The following is a 23,257-nucleotide window of genomic DNA, read 5'->3' as shown; positions in this document are numbered from 1 at the left end:
ACAAGTTTTAGTATTGTTTTTGCAGATACAAATGCTAAGTTAGTTACTTCAAAACAAACCGCTTATTCATCATGTAACCTGTGGCTGTTTGAGAACTGAGCTTTGGTTCAATAACTTTTAGTTTCATTGCTAATAGTAGTATGTAATAAAAAAGACTACCCAGTCCCCTATATTGTTGTTGCCCCTTAAATTACTTTTCTGGACATTTTCTAAATGAATGCATGAAAATTAATGGGCTTCCACTTTCTTCTTTGCTGGAGCATTCATGTCTCTCCAATTGTATATTAATAGCCCTACACTGTTTAAAGTTATCCAGTGTATTTATAATATTTGTGTATGTAGGGTCGGCCCTTTAGTCACCATCCTATCTGATTACTTCTTGCTGGTGAAGTGTATGACATTCCTGGTTTCTCTACTCCTAGACTACTGTGTGTGTTTTGTGTGGATTACATGACAGGATTTGTTATTTCCTTGCACCATAGTAGTGGGAGTCTACAGTCAGCTGTTTCCTAGCTCTGTCTGCATACAAATTGGCACAGGTGGCTCTTCTTACCATGAGTGGCAAGAAGGGTGTTTTACTGCTTATTTCAAAATGGCAGTTGCCTAGTGATCTGCTATCCCATCTTATTTTGAAGAGTTCCTGATTATTTTTTTTTTTTTTTTTTTGTATGAACTTTAGAAGTATCATGCCATTTTAAAAATATTTGTCTGTCTACTGCAATAATGTTTCAGTTGTGAAATGGCAGCTGCTGATACATGTGTTTATCCAGAATACGTAGAATGAAAACTCTTGTGTAATAAGCACATTGACTTGTATAAACAAAAATAGATTAACATAATTGTATTAAAAGTGTAGCTATAATAAACCACCTCTGATCTCGACTTCCTTATCTTGTGGCATAGGTGGACAAAATAATGTAGTATTTGAAAGCCAGTAAGTGAAACCAAGCAGCAATTCTTGTCTTATGACATAACTATACTGTTTGTACCAGTATATTTGACTGTGCTTTAATTAATCACTTTCCAATGGCTTTGTGTACCTTTATCAACCCAGTGAAGAGTAGGCTACAGTTTCACTCTATAGATCAACATCAGCTAGCCAAATATGGCTTCCTGTTGGGTTTACTTACTTACTATTGTGAAAGCAAAACACTGACAATGGGCTTCTGAAAGCCACAAAAATCAATAACCTGGTGATGTTTTTATTCCCTTAAACATAAATTATAGGTATGGATTATGGAGACATAAATTACCAAAAAGTACAATGTACCTAACTTGTCCAACAGACGTATTCTCAGTAATTAATATTGCTTGGGTCAATGAAAGCTTTGGTCTGTGTGTGACGTTATTGGCCAGCATGAGGCAAATTGAGAGGGTTAGAAAAGTGTTAAAGAAAGTAGACAACTAAGGTGGCCACACATGCTGTACAATAAGGTTGTGTCCAATATTGCTGTGTGTGGACTCAAAATGAGTGACAGTTCAATCAATACCAAACTGATAGGGATTGGGCTTGTTGACAAATGTACTTTGAAGATTACATATTGTCCTGTCCCTGCAGAGATCTTCTGATTGCACTTCATGACCTTCTATGTGTGGCCAAACTCGGGCTTAATAGCCGATTTGGCTTGAGTGTGGTCAGCTTTTTTTCTAAAACTTATCTTCCTTAGTAAAACAATAAACATCCTTTAATGCTAGATTGTTAGGTTCCTTCGTATTTACATTTTTTTGTGATGGCTTAATTTCACAGGTTACAACTTAGTCTAACTGAATTAATTTGATAAGAATGAAAAAGGCAGCCACATTCTCCATTGGAAGTTAAATACTGGAGAAGTGGAGTAGGGCAGTTGGGTTGACAGCCAACTAACTAGGTTCACACTACAAAGAGTGTTTCATTCAAGTCTTGTGGTCTTGTTTTGGCAGATAATATATAATGTGTTAAATTTTATTTTAAAAGCATTTGGTATTGGCACTTATTCTGAATGACATCAGTGTAAAAATCATATCATGGGTTGATTCTGTTAAGATCAGTTGGGGAAGGTCTAGTGTAATGGGTTTTGCCCCACACACAGTTTTCACATGTTTCTTTCAAGATTCATTTATCCATTATCCATGCTCTTATCACTTCCTGAATTGATTATTGTAACCTTCTCCCACCTTGCCCCCCTTAGGTCTATGCTCAACGCGGCTGCGAGACTCTTCTTCCTCTTTCATCTCCCCTCTCTGCCTTGCCTTATACTCCCCTTCCCCTACACAATCCTTTTTAAACTCCTCACTGTTACCTGCAAGGCACTAACATGTTCCACTGCTCCTTACATCGCTAACATTTTCTCCATTCACATTCCATCCCGTTCCCTGTGATCATCTGCCAATGACCGTTGCCTCTCCTCCAACCTGATCACCTCATCCCACTACAGAGTCCCAGATTTCTCCTGGTCTACGTCCCTCCATTGGAACGGCCTCCCATGCTCCATCCAACTGTTCCCTAATTTGTGCACCCAAAACTCATCTGTTCCTCAGTCTATCAGACTTACACATAACCCTCTCTCCATGCTTGATTACCTCACCCTCTCTCGTGCCCTTCTTGCTATTTGCTCCTTTTGTGCTTAATCCTCTCTTCTGACTTCCTTTGTGCCTCCTATCTGTCTGCCCTCCCTTTAGGATGTAAGCTGTTATAAGCAGAGCCCTCTTCCCTCTTGTCCCTTTTTTGCTCCAACCCTCACTATGCTAACTATGTTTGAAGCGTTTGAAGTCTTGGTATTTTTGTACGGTTTTACCCTGTATGGTCCAATGTCTGTTTTCTGTACGCTGCTGCGGAAATTATGTTGTGCTCTATAAATAAAATCTAATAATAATAAGTCAGGTTTAAAACCTAATTTAAACATTTATGCATGCTTTTGATTTTTGGTTTATTTTACTCCTTCCTTTGTGGAATAAAGGGTTCATTTTCTTTAATTGTTTGGGATTACAAGCATGAATTTCATTGTTACATGCAGGAAACAACCAGTTGTCTTTATAGACAAACAATCCCTTCCACATATGCCTAAGTACAGCGATCACCTATTGATCCAGTAAAATTACACATGATGTGATCAGTAAGCTTGTATGATTGATTGTCATATATAATCTTTTTTGTGTGTGCCATTCTGAACAAGAAAAAGGTGTAAGGAAATGATCTGAAAAGGCTGGTCTTTATGATCCATAAAGGTCATGCACTATCCACTGATGAAGTTACATACATTATAACGAAACATGTTAGCAACTTTATTTTTTTATCCTGTGTACTGTGAACAAGACATCTTGCGAAAGAGCTGTTGCCTTCTGAGTTGATATAATTATTGAGTGATCTGGTATACTACAAAGGGATACACAAATGATTTTCCGCTGGTGCGGTCATCTTAAAACTGGATACTGTCTAGTTTTATTAGATGCTAGTAAACTTTTTTTATTCCAGCTGCAGCTATGTATTTAATATTTTGAGTGCCAAGATTTTTTATCTATATCCATAAAGTTTATAATTGATTGAATATATGTAACCCCATATTTAAATGGTTGCATTGGCTGAATGTTGCAAAGTGTTCATGGTTGACTCTATAAAACTAAAATACATACATATTCTAATGTATGCTAAGCAATCTGAGAAACACTATTGTAGAAGTCGATGGCAACAATAGGTTACAAACATTTTTCTAGGCTGTTCATCTCAGAAGTTGTATGCATCAAGGTTTTTGCATGGTTGGAAGTTTGGGATGTTAATTTGAGCCTTTATAATTTGAATTGTGACCACTTAAAATAAACCTGTGGAATGCTATTTTGGTGGAAGGAATCTGGCACATTACCTCAATAGAACTGTGCTTCATTCTGTTGCCCATTTAACTTGGCTGTCATCTTGCAGTTTGTTTGTTTAAGTGTTGTTGTTTTTTTTTTTATGAGTAAGCTTATTCCATGCATTTATTTTGTCTGTCTGAACAACACTAAAGTAGGTGCGCATAGAGCTAACAAATAGGCCAGCAGAGCATTGGAATTTTCACAGGATAAAGCAAAGCTAGACAGTTGCTATGGGGACTTGGTGATCAGAGCATGTCCCCCTTTTTTGCCCTTGACCCTTATGGAGATGGGCTGTGAATGACACCCCCCTCTGAGATGCATATTCAGACAATCATTAGTACCAATATCTAGCGATGGGACCTGTGGTATAGTACAGTGCTTTAACATGCTGTGTCAGAGCTGTGCTCCTATGACCTGGAAACCAGGCCATGGTCTCACTGTAGGACTAAGTGCAGCTTTAATAGCACAGTTTACTATAATGCTCTGCATGAGAGCCAGGTAGGATGAGTACGTTGTCACAGGCAGGTGCAGTATACCGATTTATTGGTTCCTAACTTTCAGACCAATCTCCCTGTCTGGCGTAGAGCAACTTGTGGCCATTAGTATGATCTCATCTGCAATAAAGTACAGTGGTTTGTTTAATAACCTGATGTAAAGAAGACTGATGCTCAGTAAACCGTAGCATCTAGTGCTATTTTGGCTTTTTGCAGTTTAATGCTGCATTTATAATGGAAATGGTGTGATTTGTTTCTGTGTTATAGGCTTGTGCATGTGCTCTGCTTGCACTATTCTATTAAATAAGCCCCAATATATATAAAAACACACCTCTGTACACATTATTTCCATTACACTACACCACTATTAATAGCCTATTTCAGCTTTTAGAACTGCCGAGTAAACTTTACAGCATGAACATAACTACAAATTGTATACTTAATTGTGAAAATATAGAAATATGTGACTTTATTGTGTTTGTCTGCTCACAACTCTGAGGCCATAATTATGGAGTAAATCAAGCTTTTGGACTCCTGACTTGTCTACATGGACTGGCTGGCAAATATTAGCACCTAGGGCCAAGTCTCAGTTTTTCAGCCTATTAACGTTTTTAAAAACTAAAAATGCAGGTAGACCAGTGACCCAGCTTAAGGTGGGCAGGGTCATTGGCTGGGGGGGCAAGCCCTTATAGTGGGCCCCCCCCCCCCCAGTTTTTTTTGCCCCTAAGGCAAGCCCACTGCCTACTATGGGACTTGCCTAGGGGGCAAAAACACAGCCTGCCTTAGATAATGGGATTTGTTATTCTGCAACGTACTATGCTGCATTAACTAATTAGGGTTTTGTTTTTTGACAGTCTGTCTAATAGTGCACTGTTTTTCTGATATTTTCAGGTAGAAGTCCTTGGTTGGTTTGTTATGCTTTATCATTTTTATTTTTTTCTTCAGGTTGAATTTATCTGCTACTATACAAGTTATGCATATGGCACATAAGCCTAATATTCATTGGTTTGTCGTGATGCTTAAAAGTTCTGATGTTTTTTGAGAGATTAGTGACACTTAATATATACCTGGAAGAGCTTACTACCACAGTTAAAATAGCTTCCTGTGAATATCACTTAATACCTCAGAGGTTTCTGAACATGTTTGTTTTCTTTGGAGCAGAAGCAGCTGGCTATGTTCTAGTGATTGGTAAAGTGTCATGCGTTGTAATGATACATTGCTGTTATGTATAAAACCATTTAAAAACTGAATTAAGTGGGTTTTTTTTTTTTTTTTTGTATATTCTTTCTTACGACAACTCCCCAAAGCCAGTATAATGTTTCTTTTGTATTAAGTATACCCTCTGTCCTGTAGAACGATGCCACATAGAACTCTGTATGTTTTTTCAGCAGCACTCACATTGTGCCTTCCCAGTTATACACTCTGTTTTCACTGACCAAGTGCTTTCCTTTAGTGGAGCTTTGGGAACTGCGAAATGAATGTTTTTCTTTGGCTTTTCCTGAGGCTGGGGTATAAGGAAGCTGTAGTCTCCCTGCTGCTTATTCCACATGGTCACCACCCCCTCTGGAAGCCCTGGGTAGGTGACTTTAATTATTTTTTTTTTCACCCTACTTGAAAATGTGGCTTTAGATATCCGGCGGATGTGATACATACACTTTAAGCACATCATTGATTTATTTTTAACATGTTAGAACTAGGTTGTTATATCAACTAGACAACACATAATGAGTTGCATCTAAATGTTGCAATAAATCATTATACATGCTCAATCATCTTTGCCTTTCAGTGTCTGGGTTTTTTTTCTTTCTTACATAAGGCAATTGTTTTACAGTTAAAATAGGTTTACCCAACTCAGTCACTACAGCTAACTCAGGCTCTCTTGCTACAGTTTACAACAGTGAGGGGCAATGTAAAATAGGTGGAGGACTGCATGTGTGGCCCTCCAGAAATGAGGGACACAAGAGTTTTCTGCAACATAATACAACAAAAATGAAACCAACCAATAATACTTGGAAATGATCACCTACCAGTCCTATGTTCAGTATTAATTTGCTGATCTAACACTACTGTATGAGAGATCGGTCCTAATTAGGTTTACAATGGTCTGTTTCTGAAGTATACAGGAGTTTTTTACGATTACATATTAAATATTAGTGTGCTATATTCATATAATGTAGTTGGTCCACTTAAATGCTGGGACAGGGGGTTAGAACGTCTAAATCATGCATTGTTTAGTGGGTGAGTTTAAGACGATGCAGAAATCTTTGATTGGCCTAGCCTTTGCTAGGTAATATAATATATATATATATTGTATTATATTTTATATTATATTGGTGAATTCATACAGGCAACCATGACCAATTTGAAAGATAATAACTTGCATGCTAGGCGTATGCTTTTTTGGCGACCGCCTATAACTTGTGGGACATGTCTTTGCCATCTTGATGGCAAAAGGAAATGCACAATTACACAGTTACCCTATCCTAATTCCATGCTTAATTATAGCATTGAATAAAGGTAACGACCAAATGCTAAAGAATTTTGGGCATCTAGCGATCTAAAGCTGGGTACACACTGCAGGGTTTTTGTCCAATAATCGTCTCAGCTAGCTGACATATGACCACTTGTTCGAAAGTCGGGTCAGTGTGTGTAGTGACACAATGGTCCAAAGTCTGCCCAAATCACCTCATTTGGTTGGTCGTACCGGTCAATTTTTTCCGATCAATCACCTAACAATCATGCAGTGTGTATGCACTCATGCTGACGATCTCCATAGAGTTTACAGAGTCGGGCTCTTTTCAGCCAATGTTAGCACTGAATGTCAGAGTGAATAAATGTAGAGAGTGCTGTAGAAGGAATAATTCATTTGTTCGCTCTGAGACAGAATATTTTGTTTCAGAGTCACATAAGCTAACAAAATTCGTTAGGACATGTGGATAACTATAACAAGGTGGCTCTAATCAGTGTGACAATGTGACATTAGTGAATGAATGAATACTGTGCTGTCATTCTCCGGACTAGAGGATTAGATGAAGAGCACAGATCTGAATCGTGTCATTGTGTATGCATGAATCGTCACACTGATCGGACCTTCAGTCGTAGGTATAATCGTTTGAAGAATTGTACAGACCGACGTTCTCTCAGTGTGTACCCAGCTTAAGCATTTGAGAATTTATATAATGTATTTTTTCCCCTTTGTAATTGCCTATTTTTTTTGAAAATGTGACTCTGAAATGGTCTTAAATATTGTGCCTGCCTCCTATTCGTGAAAATGTTGTATTTCTACTGGTGTTTGTTCACTATATTTATAATGGCAAGAATAAATGTTTTTGACATAGTTGAATGCATTAGTGGTAACCGGATGAGTACACACTTGGTGACTATTACAGTTTTATTTTTCTGTGGTGTTTTTTTATGGCATTTTCCTCCTTTTAACTTCAATAGTATTTTTATTAATTTTTCAAAAATTATGGGGTACAGAAAGAAGAAAGGGATGGGGGGTAAGGAAAGGACACAAAATAAAAAGGGGGAAGGATTGAAGGGGTACATAGTGGGGGGAACACATTAAACAATTCTGCTGTTAAGCCATATTGAACACATGAGGGAGGGAACCTAATAGGATCCCTTCCAATTCGTGAAAGTTACACTGGTCGAATGGTCACCATGGAACTACTAATAGGGACATTGGGGAACTTCGCTAAGTGTAGGAGATGCAGGTCATTTTCCTCCTTTTAAAACATTGTATTGATATCATCATGCAGATGGTGTAAATGTTTGGTGCCCTGTGATGTGTTGCTGTGCTGGTCTCTCCATTAGACACATCTTTATATGGAGGGCTATCACAGGGCAACAAAAATAGGCTGATCATAAAGACATGGCTAGACAGAGAAAACAATGTATTGCAGGCTCTATTCCTTTTAATTTTGTCAAAGCAACATGTAGGTAGAATTGCACGTTTACACACACACTCTTGCCAAGTAAATAAACCTTTCTATATTTAGGCATTTTATATGTCCATTTTTGGATAATTTAATATTTGAAAAGTGCATACAGCAACTAATACAAGGCTGCTACAGACATTGCTGTGCTTCACTATTCTGCTGCTTAAACAATCCTCCTAACATACAATTGTTTTGTGCTTGGAAAAATAATGCTGTGTTGTGTGAATGCTGACCCTGTAAGGGTGACCAATGTTGGCACGGTCATTGCAGGCAACATTTAGCCATTGTTTACAAAAGAACTTCCACGGAACTAGAGATCTAATCCATTGTGATAGATCGCTGTACTTGTTGTTTACATTTTAAGGCCTTTTAACTTCAAACTTTTTCTTTGTTTAATAGTGTCTAGGAAAGGGGGATGCATATGCTGGACAGATATGCAACTTCTCTGTGCAGGCTATGAGCATATTTAGGGACCATGCTGCTCTCCCTTACCTGCATCTTACTCTTCATGTGTTATTAGTCTGCACCACCAAGTAGTGGTATTGAGAGGATCAGCACACAAGTAACACTAATGGGGTTGTTCTTTGGGAAGAGAAAAGGGGATTATGGTTCAAAGACAATGCTAGGTTACTCTCTAAGGGGGGAAATCAATTGGCTACTTTACTGCCAAAAGTAACGCGGCCTACGCTCTATTACCGTTAATACGGTAACTTTGAGCCGCAAGCAAAAATCGGTATTAAAAATCACGGTAATAATGTGCTATTACTGTAGTAACGGTAATAGTGCTCAGGTTGCGTTACTTTTGGCAGTAACGCGGCCAATTGAATCCTTACCTAAGAAAGCTTAATGGTGCATGTACATTTATCCACACTTTTATAGAAGCTAGGTAAAGTCCTGCAACAGCAATTTCATTATACATAATAATTGTGTGCCAAGCAGAAGGAAGAAGAAAAAAAAAAAAAAAAAAAAAGGATGGTGCATTGTATCCAGCACACTTTGCTTGTTCCTCGGGAGGCTTTCTTTATACATCCCACCTCTACTGCTGGGGAGAGATATTAGTGCACAAAATACTGTGTGCGCTCTTCTTTATTTCAAAACAAAGTGGGTAGAGGTTTGTGGTTACTGTAACAGGTGAGAAAATCTACCCTGCTAAAAGACATGGGGCCTGATTCATTAGGAAAGTAACACTAGAAAGTAATTGATCTGATGTGGTGCTCCACTCAGTGTGCAGCCTGATGTATGTAAAGGAGTATCCACTATTCTCCACAGATTAAGCACAAACATAAAATACAGTTAACATACACTAAGCGCGCACCTTCTCACATACCCCAGAAAAAGGGGGATTTCTGTATTCCCTTCACTGGATAGATGCCCTTGTTTCTCTCCTCAAATGGAGTTCCTATAGTCTGAAAATCAGACTCATGGGAATATAAAACAAATGGAGAAATAATAGTGCAGATTGTCTAAAATATAGGTATATAAAAGTCCACAAAGTTCCCGGTCAGTAAATGTATTCTTCAACCTCGTGATGAAAACAAAGAAATACCACCGCAATTCATGTGACTTTTTACACCATCTCTCCCAAAGATGTATGCTTACAAGATGTTAGCTTTAATAGGGCATCTCTGATAATCCTTCCTGTATATCGCTTACAAGTTCCTCCGCAGAGTATGAACATGATATGTCAGAAAGAAAAAATAAGAACCATCTGGTGCAATATCATAAAACACCATTTAATAAAAACATATTATCTCCAAAAACATAAAGATCTTTACATATAAAACATGACATCAAGGTTATCCAAAAATGGTAATGTGTAAACTCATACCAGATGAATTCAGGATATTCACAAGAAAATCTCCTCCATGATGTCAATTCCCCAATGTAACGAAATCCCGCTTACACTTATCCTTCCAACGTGTTTCGACTCTAGGTGAGTCTTTTTCAAGGTACCTAGCACTGAAAGCATTCTATCCTGCAGCATTCATTGGCTGGTGTGTTTCTTTGTTGTGGGGAATAACCTATGGGAGTGAACTGGATTTAATGCGGACTTAAATATATGCTCCTATAATATTGAAATATCGCCTAGATCTAATAAGCGTTCAGTGGAGATTCACAACTATAGAATTTCCCCAAAATTGCTTTAAAAAAAATAATCATATTTTCATAATAGTCAGCAAAATCTAGATTTAACCATATAAGGAATTTAGCAAAATGGAAACCTGGTGAGTAAAACTTAAAATGAAAAAAAAATTTAAGTACATAAATGTAAACTATGGGGAAAACACTAGAAAATGATTCTGATCTCATGTGTTTTTTTCTTTTCTGTTCTCAAAATAGGGGAAAATGTGTAGCAGTAGTTTGTACACACTTATATGTTGCTGGACAGGAGGAGGTGCAGTGAGACCTATACAGTTCACAAATGATATTCACTCACATGTGCTAAATGAATTTTAGCAACTGATGGGCCACTATTCTTATTTATGGACTCCATCGTAATGGGGTCAAGTATGACATGCCTGCTGTAAAGCAGTGTTGTGAACATAGAGAACTTGGTTATTTATAAGGGTTAACCCATCACATAATGGTGGGGAATAAGGCCTAAATCATAACTGCAGTGTAAACATGGTATTTCAAATGAATCTATTGATAAGTTGAGCTATTAAAGTGTAAGGTGTTAAGCCAGAGAATGTGTGTATTCGATGGCTCTGCACAGCTTCTGCGGGTGATACCACTATCTTCTAAGGCCCCTGCAGTGAGATATAGCCTTGGCTGGGATGGAGTTTTAACACCTGAATAGACTTTTAGGAACCGCTCAGAGACGATGTGCTGACTTGGCTAAATAGTATATAGACAAAAATATTTCAGTTTTAAAATATGCCACTTAAGATCGATAAAAGTAGTGATCAACCACAAATTCCTCAATAGCATGATGAAGGCCAGCTCATAAGTCAAATTAAGAATTCTGCCACACAGAAGTTGAGGAAATGAGCACAAGCCTTTCCCCACCTCCCCACGGAGGTGGGGAAAGGTGTCTTTAAAATGCTGAGACCAGTTACAACAAATTGTCAGTCTTTTGGGAAAATCGATCCACATTGATAAGCTGTCCATCTTCCTAGCCAATTTCCCATGACAGATTATACAACTCATGTAAGGTATACTCTGAATGTAACACCTTTTATTTTAAACTGCTTTTGTTTGTGTATGTTATGTCAATAGTTGTTTTATATTTGAACCCTTAGAATGCCAGTGTGTGATTTGTTACATTTGACTAAAGCCTAGTGTGTGCTTGCATTTACTTCTGTGTAATAGTCTGGAGGTGTGAATAGTTAACCCTTTGTTTGCTGGTGTGGGCCTTGCTAGCCTGTGGGTAGCCAGAAGCCTTGTGTGGGACAGTATATTGGAGTCCTATTGCCTGTATTCAATAGGTGGTGGCAAACCTGAAGTGTGTGGGGGGCAATTCAGTAGGTCTATAACCTGTGTAATAGGCAGAGAGAGACTGCGGGCTGGAATCGTGTGTAACCTTATACAGCAAACACCCCAAAGTCACGAAAGCTGGGAGCGTGGTCGTGACATAGTATTACCCAAGTTTAAAATAAGGTGCCAAACCTGGAGCCTGGAAAATCTAGACCGATGAGCTTTACATCAGTTGGGTTGTAGATTGATCTGGACTAAATTATTTGAATATATACTGAGTGAGGTTATTCTGATATATATTGTAGAAAATGCTAGTGTCTGCATGGTTTTCTCTTTAAACCAATTGTGTGCTACCAATTATGTTTTCAAATCCTCTTGTCCTGAACTTCCTTTTAATTATTTGCGCTGGGCACAAATAATTTGAGGTACATTATTAAAGGTCAAACATAACAAATAATAAAGCTGATTAACAGATGTAATCTTTATCTTGGACAAATAACAGTTAGGGATCCCTCTTCCAGTGTAGAGTGTACTGGTTTAGCATACTTATTTGTTGTTACCGCTCCTTTAAAATGATGGAGCCAACAATACAATACTTTCTGCATATTTCATATGTAACAAGACTTTGTACTTGCTTTATTCAGTTTCAGTTTGTGTATGTTCTGTTTCATTTCTAGCTAGTGAGGCCCTGTGTTTCATGCTATCTTAATATTAGACTTTGTGTTGCTTCCTCTCGCGTCAATCCTCTGTCTTTTACCTGTATGTGCAGTTCCAGGTAATAAAATGTGGTTATACTGTTACCCAAAAATGTGGTGTTGGGTAACAGTATAACCACAGTCTAGTCCATCAGGTCACCACGATTGTTGTTAATCAAATTAGGCCAAGATGTGTTGGAATAAAGTCTAGTGTGTGGGAAGAACAGTCTTAACATTTTATAATTATGCAAATATATTTGGTTAAACTTCTGAATATACAAATACACTGTCACTGCCAGCTCTTGACTTCTGGGAGTTAGTGCTACCGATGTCAATGGCGACAGTGTCTCTTCCCGTCTCTCCCCCCGGCTTCTGAAATAATCCTGCATGCTCCTGAACTCCATATGTTAATATATTACCGCATTATAGATCACACCAGTTTCTGCCTGTATATATAATGTCATTTTGTGAGCAGTATTGGATATCTTGTGGTAAAGGAGTGTACCATTTCAATAGCTGAGGGTATTTGAAATGCTTGTGTGGATAAGGAAACAATTCCTCCCTGTAACCGGGGCACCTCATTTACCATTATTTGGTTTATTGAGCATTTAAAAAATGTGCACACAAACCTTTTTGGGTTAATCCGTGGAAGATTACCCCATGCTGTTTTGGAATATTTGCAGATTCCCCTATGCATTGTTGCCCAGGGGATAGATTGCCTTACACTGACATGAATAGTCAGTGTAAGACAATAGACTGGCTGGAAGACAGACACCTATTTGTACACGTAGACCACACCTAAACAGAAAAATGATTCATGTGAAGAATATATTTAAATCTGCTGCAATATTTTTACAGACCAATAACTGAGAAAAGGCATGAGCGTGATATTAATCTGTGTTTCAATGGTGGGGGTGATTCTTAAGCTATTATGTACAGTAATCAAAGCTCTGTTTTATAAGATCATATAACTCAATCATGATGTTAAAGCAGCACAGTGTGTTCAAACTAGTCACACTGCTCTGCTACCAAACGAAAGTGCTTGTGTGGTTTGTATTTGGCTGTGTGTGGGTTTTTGTTTTTTAAAACGCCAATCGGCAAGAAAATCCAAAATTTGAAAGTATTACAATATGGATCATGGATTTTCACTATTCAAGATTCTACATATGAAACTGTAATAGCGAATATAGCTATAACAAACCATATGTTCTGTGTAGCGAGCTTGCTCATTTTAACACGCGTCTACAGTAGCTCAAGGTTTGTGACCGAATGGCACATTGAACAGTAGTGCTAAAAAAAAAAGCCCTGTGCCGTTGCACGTGGGAGTATTTCACCTTAGAGCGACACCACACATGCTCCCGTGTGAGTGTTCTCCATACATTTCAATAACTAAACAAATGAAGGCCAATTTGATCATTATGTAGCGTATTTATGGCTAAGAAAGCGCTAGCATATAAAGCACCCATCAGACATAAGGTTCTGTGATTGATCTTAGATGCCTATTAAAAATAATAAATCTGTGTCACATGCATTCACTTAGGTGGACTCAAGAACTTTAGAGTGCAATATAACTATAGTAGGCTGCTGACTTCCCTCCTATTTCCATGTAAAAGTTATGTGGCTAGTAGCTGAATATACCTCATGCAGCTGTCCAAATATGTGACTGCAACAGAAAGATCTTATCTTCAATAATCTTATTTTATTTATTTTTATATAGTGCCTTCATATTATGCAGTGCTTTACAGAGAATGTTAATCATTCACATCAGTCCCTGCCCTGATCTTAAACTAAATCCCCACATCCCCGCTCCCCTCATTAGTTTTACCAATTCTATCGTGAAAACTAGCAGTTCAGGTTTGCCAGGCTGACCCTGTGGCTCAGAGAAACACATCTCCTCATGGCACCTTACAGCAAATGGGTAAAGTATGATCCCTATTTAGTTTTTTTTTTATTAGTAGGTTGGCCTACTGTATCGGTTTAACAGACCTTTGTTGTACATCTGTAAAATTGTGGCTTTTAGCCCCTTAATATCTGTAGCATGCACCACATTTCTCAGATTCACGATAGCTGGTGCAATAAAACATGTTAATGTACAGTTTCTGGTTGTTCTTGGCATTCAGGTGTAGCAGGAAGAGGGAGGGCAGTGAATAGAGACACTGATGGTGTAGATGTGAAATGGTTATTGGACAGTAATTGTTAGTGATCAGTCTATTAGGTACTTGTTTATTGCAAAGTGGACAAAACCTTTAAATTGATTGCGTTTGTTAAGTGAAAGTTCTTACATGGCAAATTGGAAGGAAATATCCCACTAGACTTTATGAAGCACCTGTTTCCCTGTTGTAAACATGAATGCTGATGTGTACTTGCCCAAACCTATTCATAACAGTAACCGCTAGCTGTAACCTGACACACGCAGATTATGGTAAACCTTCAGACTGCAATATCTAGGAGGTAGTGACGCTTTACCATTTTATTTTGTATTTTCAGCATGTTTGTCAACCACTGTGAAAAAAATCTTTTCTTCTAAATATTAACACTAATGACTAAAAGTGAGTGTAGCAAAGCAATCTTTCATATACTAAATTATTTCCTAATTATTGCTTTCTTTAGAAAACTGGTTCAGCATCATGTGAGTTTTGTGGGATTTTTTTTTGCTTTTTATGGGGACTCTGAATGGATCAGGGCAAACTGCTCTATACAAATTATTGCTCTCAATGTGAGCTACCAAACCAGTAGCAATTGTATGTGTTAGTGAATGCGATGGGGTACTTGACAGTTTGTTTTGTGAGTAATGCATTTTCCCCTATTTATAGGTCTTCCAGTTTAACTGATTTTGGAAACCATTTAGGGAGCAGCTCATTACATATGTAGGATTGCAGAATACAGTTTGTGTGTGCTCCAATAACAAACTGACTGACAAATGCTAGAGGCCTTTAAATTACTATGAAATTGAGCAATGCCTCCATACGGCATCAGCTGATATTTTGTTTGTGTAAAGAAATGGACAACTATAATTCTGTTGTTTTTTTTTTACTAGATTTCCTTTTGTAATTTTTTCACATTTCTACAGTGTACATAATACATTACTGTGATATTCGAGTAGGAAACTACCACTCCCTGTGTCTATAATGTAACCATCGTGCTCATGCAAAGCATAATAAGGATGTTCTAGCCATACAGATAAGATACAGGGCAATGAACTGTAATCATTTAAGCTGCACTACCACATACATGAGATTTGTTTCAAAGGTACCCCCTTAGTCCCCCTAAGGCTGCTGCCATTTTTTTCCAGGGCTCTTCTGTTCATCTTGCAGGATTAAATCCTGGGGAATGGGACTGGTGGGACTAATTGCAGGCAGCCATTTCTTGATTGTGGCTGGTGATTGGTTCTCCTACTACCATTTGAAGTTGGTGAACTAAATTGATATTTCTGGGTCTGTAGTACAGAGCTTAGAGTCCAGGAAATATAACTGCTAGTGGGAGGGTCACGTCTGTAAAATCTTATGTACATGGTAGTGCAGCTGTAAGTTATTTCAGGGCTTTTAAACTGAAACTGTTGCCTTTGTAATGTGTGCTTCCTCCTTGCTAAGAGCTAGTTTTAATAGAGCTACATAATTACTGCTGTAGCTACTGGCCACAGTCCAAACTCACTGATGTGATCATGTCAAATCAGTGTTCACATTTAACATCCTGCACTACACTTCAGCTGATGCTTGTGGTGGTAGGTTTTGTTGCACCATAAATATTATCCTGTCACTATGGTGTGCTGACTTTCCACCATCTTACTAAACATGACTTTGAAAGTTTTTTGTTTTGTTTTTATTTCACATCTGTGTAATTTGTAACAAATGGCAGAAAGTGAACAATCCACTTGTGATTCATTGCATGGTTCTTTAAAGCAGTTCCCTTGTGTGAGAATTAATTGTAACGTTTCCCGTGCCAATGTCAAATCATCCCAGAGATTGCTTGGACTGCAGGCAATGGTGCACCTGTGGATTACTGCTGCAGGTTATATTTATATGATTCTGTTAATGCTACTTTGCTACCTAAAGTGTACATTGTTTTTCACTACTTTTAAAATGGCTGCAGCATGGTAATGTAAGCAGGAGAACCAATGAGAAGCTCACACCCCTTACAGGGGTTCAGGTTCACTACATTCTGCATAGGTGATCACCTTTTTAATATACTGTAATGTGATGTAGTATTATGCTGAGTCATCTACAGACTATACTTGTTTGAGAGAAACATTAAGATCAGTGCACAGTACACTGTCCCCCTGATTCCTAAAATATGAATCTCTATCCAAACAGGAGCAGCAGTTCCATGTATCTTTAAACTGATGCACTGTGAGCTATAAAAATAGCATGTGTGGGTGTGTTAGAACAGTCGGAATTTTCATAACATGACCTTCAGCTTTCCACACTCTTGTCTTTTAAAGTGCACTGAAGGGGTCTCAGTCATTTGGCTGTTGAATTTCCTTTTGAGATTTCATAAAATAGGAAGATTCTTCTTCAATCCCATTAGTTATGTGGTTCCTTGTTTCCTATATGTTCTTTGCCCAAAACTGCGAGATAATGTGAAGGGTGATGCCTGACTTGTATTAATGCTTACATCTAAAAATGAAACACATATCTATTTGCACATTCAGGTGTTTTGGGTGCTACAAATTTCATTTTGGTGCTTTCAAATCATGTTTCCACCCTCTTTAAAAATTGTATTGATTTCTATGGAAACATGCTATATGCTTACTAAGGGTTTACAAAAGTGGTTTAACCTGCATCGTGCTGTTTTTTTTCCCCCCAATTGTATCCATGAGCCATTCATCCATTTTTCAATGGAGTCATGCACTGTGTGGAAATTCCACTGAAATGAATTTGCTATTGGTATAAATGGCAATATACATTAATAGAGCTGCACAACATGGGTAATTGTTGCCCCTCCCCCCCCAACATCATTAGTTATTTAATTCCATTAATATCAATTGATGTATGATCAAAGCAACAAGTTCCTGCAATCATGTTCCGGCTAGCTTAGGAAACCTGTGAGTTGTCAATTCATTAACATTTATTTATATGGTGCCAGCAAATTCCGTAGCGCTTTACAATTGGGAACAAACATTTATAAAACAATACTGGGTAATACAGACAGAGGTAAGAGAACCCTGCTCTCAAGCTTACGTAATTGATTCTTTTCTCACTTCTATTAAAAACTGCAAGAATTGCCATTGCATTATGGCGGTGTAGTAATAAAGTGATGAACAAGGGTTTTAGGAAGAGTTTTATTAAATTAAACTTTATTTTTACAACTATGCTTTACTTTATACTATATTTGTATAATGGGCAGTGACTTGTGTGGCTGAATTGCTACTCCGGGTATCCTGATTTGTATTTTATTTTTATTTTTTTTTCCCTGCTCCTCCATCACTACCTCTAGTGCAATAGTGCAGGGCTTGTATTCTTAGGTGGCTGGGCCGAAGGTTATATTTTGAAAAATCTAGTGGTTTTTAGCAGCTAATGCCTGGTAAGTGATGTAAGATTTTGTGATTTATTTATTTTTTTCCTCCCCCCCCCAGATCCAAGTCGTGTACACACTTGTTTTTTTTACACAAGGTTGTCCTCCATTTATTCTTTGCTTTTTAATCTGAGTCGCTCTGTCCAGCCTCAGATTTTCATAGAATGCTACCATTCTCTTAAAAACCAGTTATTGTGTGTGGATAAAGAACTCCACCCTTTGTTCAAAATCAGTGTTTTTTGTACCTCCTTGGGTTGTGCTGTTCACTGGACCTGCTGGTTCCTCTGAAACCTTGCTGCTCTGCTTTATGCCAATATTAGTGGCCTGTTTTTCGGGAGTCTGCTCCCTGTGATGTTCACATACCACTGGGAAGCTCACAAAGAGAAGAGGCACTGATAACACAACTGTCTGGCCAGCAGAATTAGTGTTCAGCAACTCTGGACAGTTGAAGACTTTCATCATCAGCTATTTATATAGCGCCACTAATTCCACGGCGCTGTACAGAGAACTCGCTCACATGAATCCCTGCCTCATTGGAGCTTACAGTCCAAATTCCCTAACATGTGCACATACATACACACACACACACACACACACACACACACACACACACACACACACACACACACACACACACACGTCAATAAGGCCATGGTCTGGAATTGAACTCATGACCTCAGTGCTGTGAGGTAAAAGTGCTAACCACTAAGCCACTGTGCCACCACAATCCCAGTTATTACACCTCAAGTTCCATTTTCTTCAAGTGAATTTTGGGAGTGTTTGAGGGATCACTATATTAATCAGCTTTTATTTATTTTTGAGACATTGCTATATTCATGGGAGAAGTATGTAACAAATAGAATAGAAATGTGTGACAAAAAGCCTTCCAGTATAGTATGGGGCTGCAGCTGGGCCCTTAGACCATTTCACCAGTAATAAATACTGTTAAATAATATACATAGTTGCCAACACTTTCCCAGAACACTTTAGATGCAGCTGGTGAGCAGCCAGCATATGACGTTGTGCCCTGTAGGTGGAGTTTGGAGCACTGCTGTAAAGATAACTGCCTGTCCCTAGAATGTAGTTTATAATTGTTTTTGCTTTTTAAATTCTTCTATATTTAACTCTTGTGCGCTTCCAGTAGAAATAGCTAGTTGTACTGAATATACAAAATAGGAGAAATTATGTTGTACAGTTGATCAGCAATAAGAAATGGGGACAGTCTCTGGTTTTGGCAACTATGAATGTATGTCTGTAACAAGCAAATCAGAGTGAGCATGTGGTAAAACCTTATCCATAATCTTCTGATTTTGAGCCAATTCTGCTGGATGTGACAGGCACATGTTGGCTATGTATGTTCAGCAGATCAGACAGCATGACCTAATTAAGTTTTGCAGCACCGTTGCGGGATGAATTGCTTGCTCTACAATGGCATAATTTCACTTCCACCCGTTCTTTTCATTTTGCAGTGAAGTCTGCAGATAAGCACTTTACCTTTCTGAGTAGCCCGATGGACGCCTGTAAAACATGAGCTACCAGAAACTAATAATGTAGACGTACACTACAACTTTCCCTTGTTTGTTAGTGCAGTTGCTTTTTGTCATACTAAATGTTGATATTTTTTGCAGGTTTCCAAACTCATTACTTCTAAACCATGGTGGAGTATTATGAGATTTTGGGAGTCCACCGGAATGCCTCTCAAGACGACATTAAGAAAGCGTAAGTACTACCTGAGTCTTTGTGGGTGAGATTCTCCTCTATCCCTCCCAACACTATATTTTTATTTTTTATTTTTTTTCATGCGCAGTAGAATTATACATGGTAGCATTTAATACCCTGGTAAAACATTGTTAAAAGAAGAAATTGCTGAATCATAACATTCAACATATAACAATGTGATATTCAGGTCTTAATTTTTTTCATTGACAACATTTTTGTTAACTTAGAATGTCAGCTATCCAATGAGCAGGGTCCTTCATACCCTTTCATGTTTGCATTTATTTTGTTTGCCTTGTATGCCCTGTTCCCCACTGTACGGCGCTGCAGAGCATTGTGGCGCCTTACAAATCTATAATAATAACTTTGAAAGAGCTAGTATAACTTATTTTATATCTTTTAATATCTATATCTCTATTTTTTTTTTATTCATACTTTGCTGATGAACTTTTTTTTTTTTTTTTTCTCTTCAGTCTGTACCTGCAGTCTGTGTGGGGCAGTGCTCCACAGTGTAATTACCATCCTTTCCTAATATCAACCTTGTCGATACTAAGGGGGGGTCATTTGTAAAAACTTGTGCTACATGTACCCAGGTAGAAAAGCTTTTATTTTCTAAAATGTACTATAAAAACTACCCCTACACACAGGTCTGTAAGACCTCATTTTCTTCAGTTGCCCCTGGAACAGTTCTCCTATAATTTTTTATTTATTTACATTGCAGTTACCGCAGATTAGCCCTAAAGTGGCATCCAGATAAAAATCCTGACAATAAAGAAGAAGCTGAGAGGAGGTTTAAAGAAGTCGCTGAGGCTTATGAAGTCTTATCAGATAGTAAGTGTTTTGGTTGTGTTGTGTGTTTCTTATACTGGTTTATCTGAGCGCTTATGAGTTGGTTGCTCAACTGCAGGCATCAGCACTTGATCCTAAGGGCTTTATGCTTTCATTTATCATCTGCTAAATTGTATAGAATGGATCCTATTTTTTTTCCCCTAGTAGTTTTGTTTGAAAAGAGTTGCTAAACTGTTGGGGCTTCAGAAGTGGGCATTGATATTGCCTGAGGGTTGTGCATTATATTATCTATCTTACATGCGTGATCTTAGAGCACAAGTGGAATGCATTTATATAACCCCGGCAGCAGACATATTTGTCAGGTTATGATATATTGCCTGCTGCATAGGCTGATGCAATATGCTGGTCTCATGACTTTAAATTTGTGACACATGCTTGTGATCCTGCCACTGTGAGAGCAGAGTGAAAGGATCCCTGTACAATTTGGCTGTACACAGATGGTCACATTGTATATAAGTTTTTGGTGCTATGGTCTGAGTGGCCAGATCATTTCTAACATCACTTGGGCCTGTGAATTTTGTGTGGAATGTGTCCATATACATCTACAGATGTATATGGACACATTGTCTTTTTGGGGACTTTTGTCCTTTAGGGGAACAGTGACACTAGCAAGTTTACTGCCGATATCCCAGAGCATCTGGCTAGCATTCGAATCAGTTGAAAGACTGAATGGGAATTGACTTCTTAGGTAGGCCACAGATTACCCTTTGAGCTTTCAGGTTGACAGTTTTCCAAACTTATATACGTTGGACAAACTGACGCTTGCCAAATATATTCACAACTGGGTACACACGGGTCGTTAAAATGTGAGGTGGTGGGGCTAGAATGATCTGTGCTCTTAAAATTCTAATGTTTTCATTGCCTACGGGGTATTTCATGTCTGCCCTTAAGTAGGCAAATTATTAGTGGGAGAGAAAAAATTGCACTCTGGCATAGAATAAACTGGTTTTATTTAATTTTTTTTTTTCTTTAAATTTCCTCCCCGCAGTCAAGAAAAGAGATACCTACGATAAGTTTGGAAAAGAAGGATTAACAGGTGGAGGTGGTGGTAAGTTACCATTTAATATCTATTTCAGTCTTGCTCCTGTTTTAGGCATTGCCTGCTTCCATATAACTTTGATTTGCAAATTAATACCTGTTTGTGACAAAGTATATAGGCTTCTAGAAGTTTACTGTTTTTTATATTTTTGTATTGTCTAATTTTCATGATTTTGTACCCTTCTCTAGGTGGAAGTCACTATGACCATCCATTTGATTATGGCTTTACATTCAGAAGTCCAGATGATGTCTTCAGGGACTTCTTTGGAGGAAGAGATCCATTTTCATTCGATTTATTTGGTACAGATTTCAGTTTTATGTATCCCCGGTTACTAGAATGCTGACGAATCTGGCTTATCCATCCAGTTTGCTTTTTAGAGACACTGGCATTACGTAATAACCTAAGTGAGGGTTAGAAGCTGTATTGAATAAAAAAAAAAAAAAAATAACTGCACTCTTTATCTACTGTAGGTAAATACTAAATCCTTGTTAATTCATGACAGCTATACTTTAACACACCTATAATATTACTATAATAATATGGTATGTTTGGATGTGGCAACAAGTCTATAATTTTTCAATCTAACATTTCAATGGAACAGGTTTGAGTGCTTTATATGATCACTATTAAAGATGTCATAATTTAACACCCTTTTTTCATAAAATATAAGTGTTGTCTCTACTGCAATATTTCTTGAGTGGTTTGTCTATTTAAATCTAAATGCACGCTTGAAACCCTCAAATTCAGTTTAGTGGTTACGTATCCTGACTTTCTGACAGTAACTCCATAAGACTACTCCAAACACACTGACAATGGGGTCAGCCCGTAGTACATGCATAGGTTTCTTATGCACAGCCCCGTGAGCTCTGGAGTTTATTACTGTTACAACAGCATTGGCCTCCCAATGTGAATCTTCTGCTCCCTCTGGTTACAGATTGGGTTGTTGATGCAATGTAAAGTTCTACAGGTTTACATGTTTGTAATCCTCCGTTTTATACTTGTCTTACCACAGAAGATCCTTTTGATGACTTCTTTGGCAACAGGAGAGGCCACAGAGGAAGCCGAAATAGGCCTGGAGGGACTTTCTTTTCAGGTTTTGGAGGGTTTCCTGGCTTTAGTACTGGCTTCTCTCCATTTGATTCAGGTATGGGGAATGTGCATTACACCTGACACTGCCTTAGCGTGGTGGGGGGGGGGGGGGGGGGGGGTCTTGCACCGGTATATCTGGCTTGAGAAGCCATTGGTAGTCTGTATGATGACCTCTTGCTCAGATATACATGGGACAGTTATTTGCCTCTACTATGTATCCTATAGCTGTGTAGCTTATCGGTAGCTTATTTATTGTTTAATTCTGCCTTTCTTTAAGGTTTTACATCATCCTTTGGTTCTCTTGGGCACGGCGGATTTACTTCCTTCTCTTCCTCTTCATTTGGTGGCTCAGGAATGGGCAACTTCAAATCTGTATCAACCTCATCCAAAATGATAAATGGCAGGAAAATTACTACTAAGAGGTATAGTATTTGCTACAACAGGTTTCAAAATATCTGGTTAGAAAAGGGTGAAAATTGTTTGGAAATGCAAATATTAGTACATGAAGTGTTTTTTTTTGTTTTTTTTTTTGTTTTTTTTTCCCTTTTGCTTCGGGAACTTTATGAACCTTAATAAGGTCTGCCTGGGTTATGTTCTTATTTAGGCTGTGATAACATCCATCTTGGGTCACTGAATGTTTTATAAAGCAGAGCCACAGCTTCTGAATTTCCCAGCAGCCTT

At 38.1% G+C, this 23,257-nt stretch overlaps 1 protein-coding gene across 1 annotated transcript in view; it reads left to right on the top strand.

The window, feature by feature from the left end:
• Positions 1–23,257, top strand: part of DNAJB6 (DnaJ heat shock protein family (Hsp40) member B6) — a 55,032-nt gene that overhangs the window by 2,182 nt on the left and 29,593 nt on the right. Inside the window, exons 2-7 of the mRNA XM_075212114.1 lie at positions 19,512–19,602; positions 20,321–20,430; positions 21,437–21,496; positions 21,676–21,786; positions 22,500–22,631; positions 22,854–22,998. Coding sequence (XP_075068215.1) covers positions 19,538–19,602; positions 20,321–20,430; positions 21,437–21,496; positions 21,676–21,786; positions 22,500–22,631; positions 22,854–22,998 — 623 coding nt within the window. The 5' untranslated portion in view covers positions 19,512–19,537. The remainder of the gene's footprint in view (positions 1–19,511; positions 19,603–20,320; positions 20,431–21,436; positions 21,497–21,675; positions 21,787–22,499; positions 22,632–22,853; positions 22,999–23,257) is intronic.

The sequence above is a fragment of the Mixophyes fleayi genome, chromosome 5, assembly GCF_038048845.1.
Source record: "Mixophyes fleayi isolate aMixFle1 chromosome 5, aMixFle1.hap1, whole genome shotgun sequence".
NCBI lineage: Eukaryota > Metazoa > Chordata > Amphibia > Anura > Limnodynastidae > Mixophyes > Mixophyes fleayi.
Note: the sequence above shows the minus strand (reverse complement) of the source record. Positions and strands in the feature narration are given on the sequence as shown.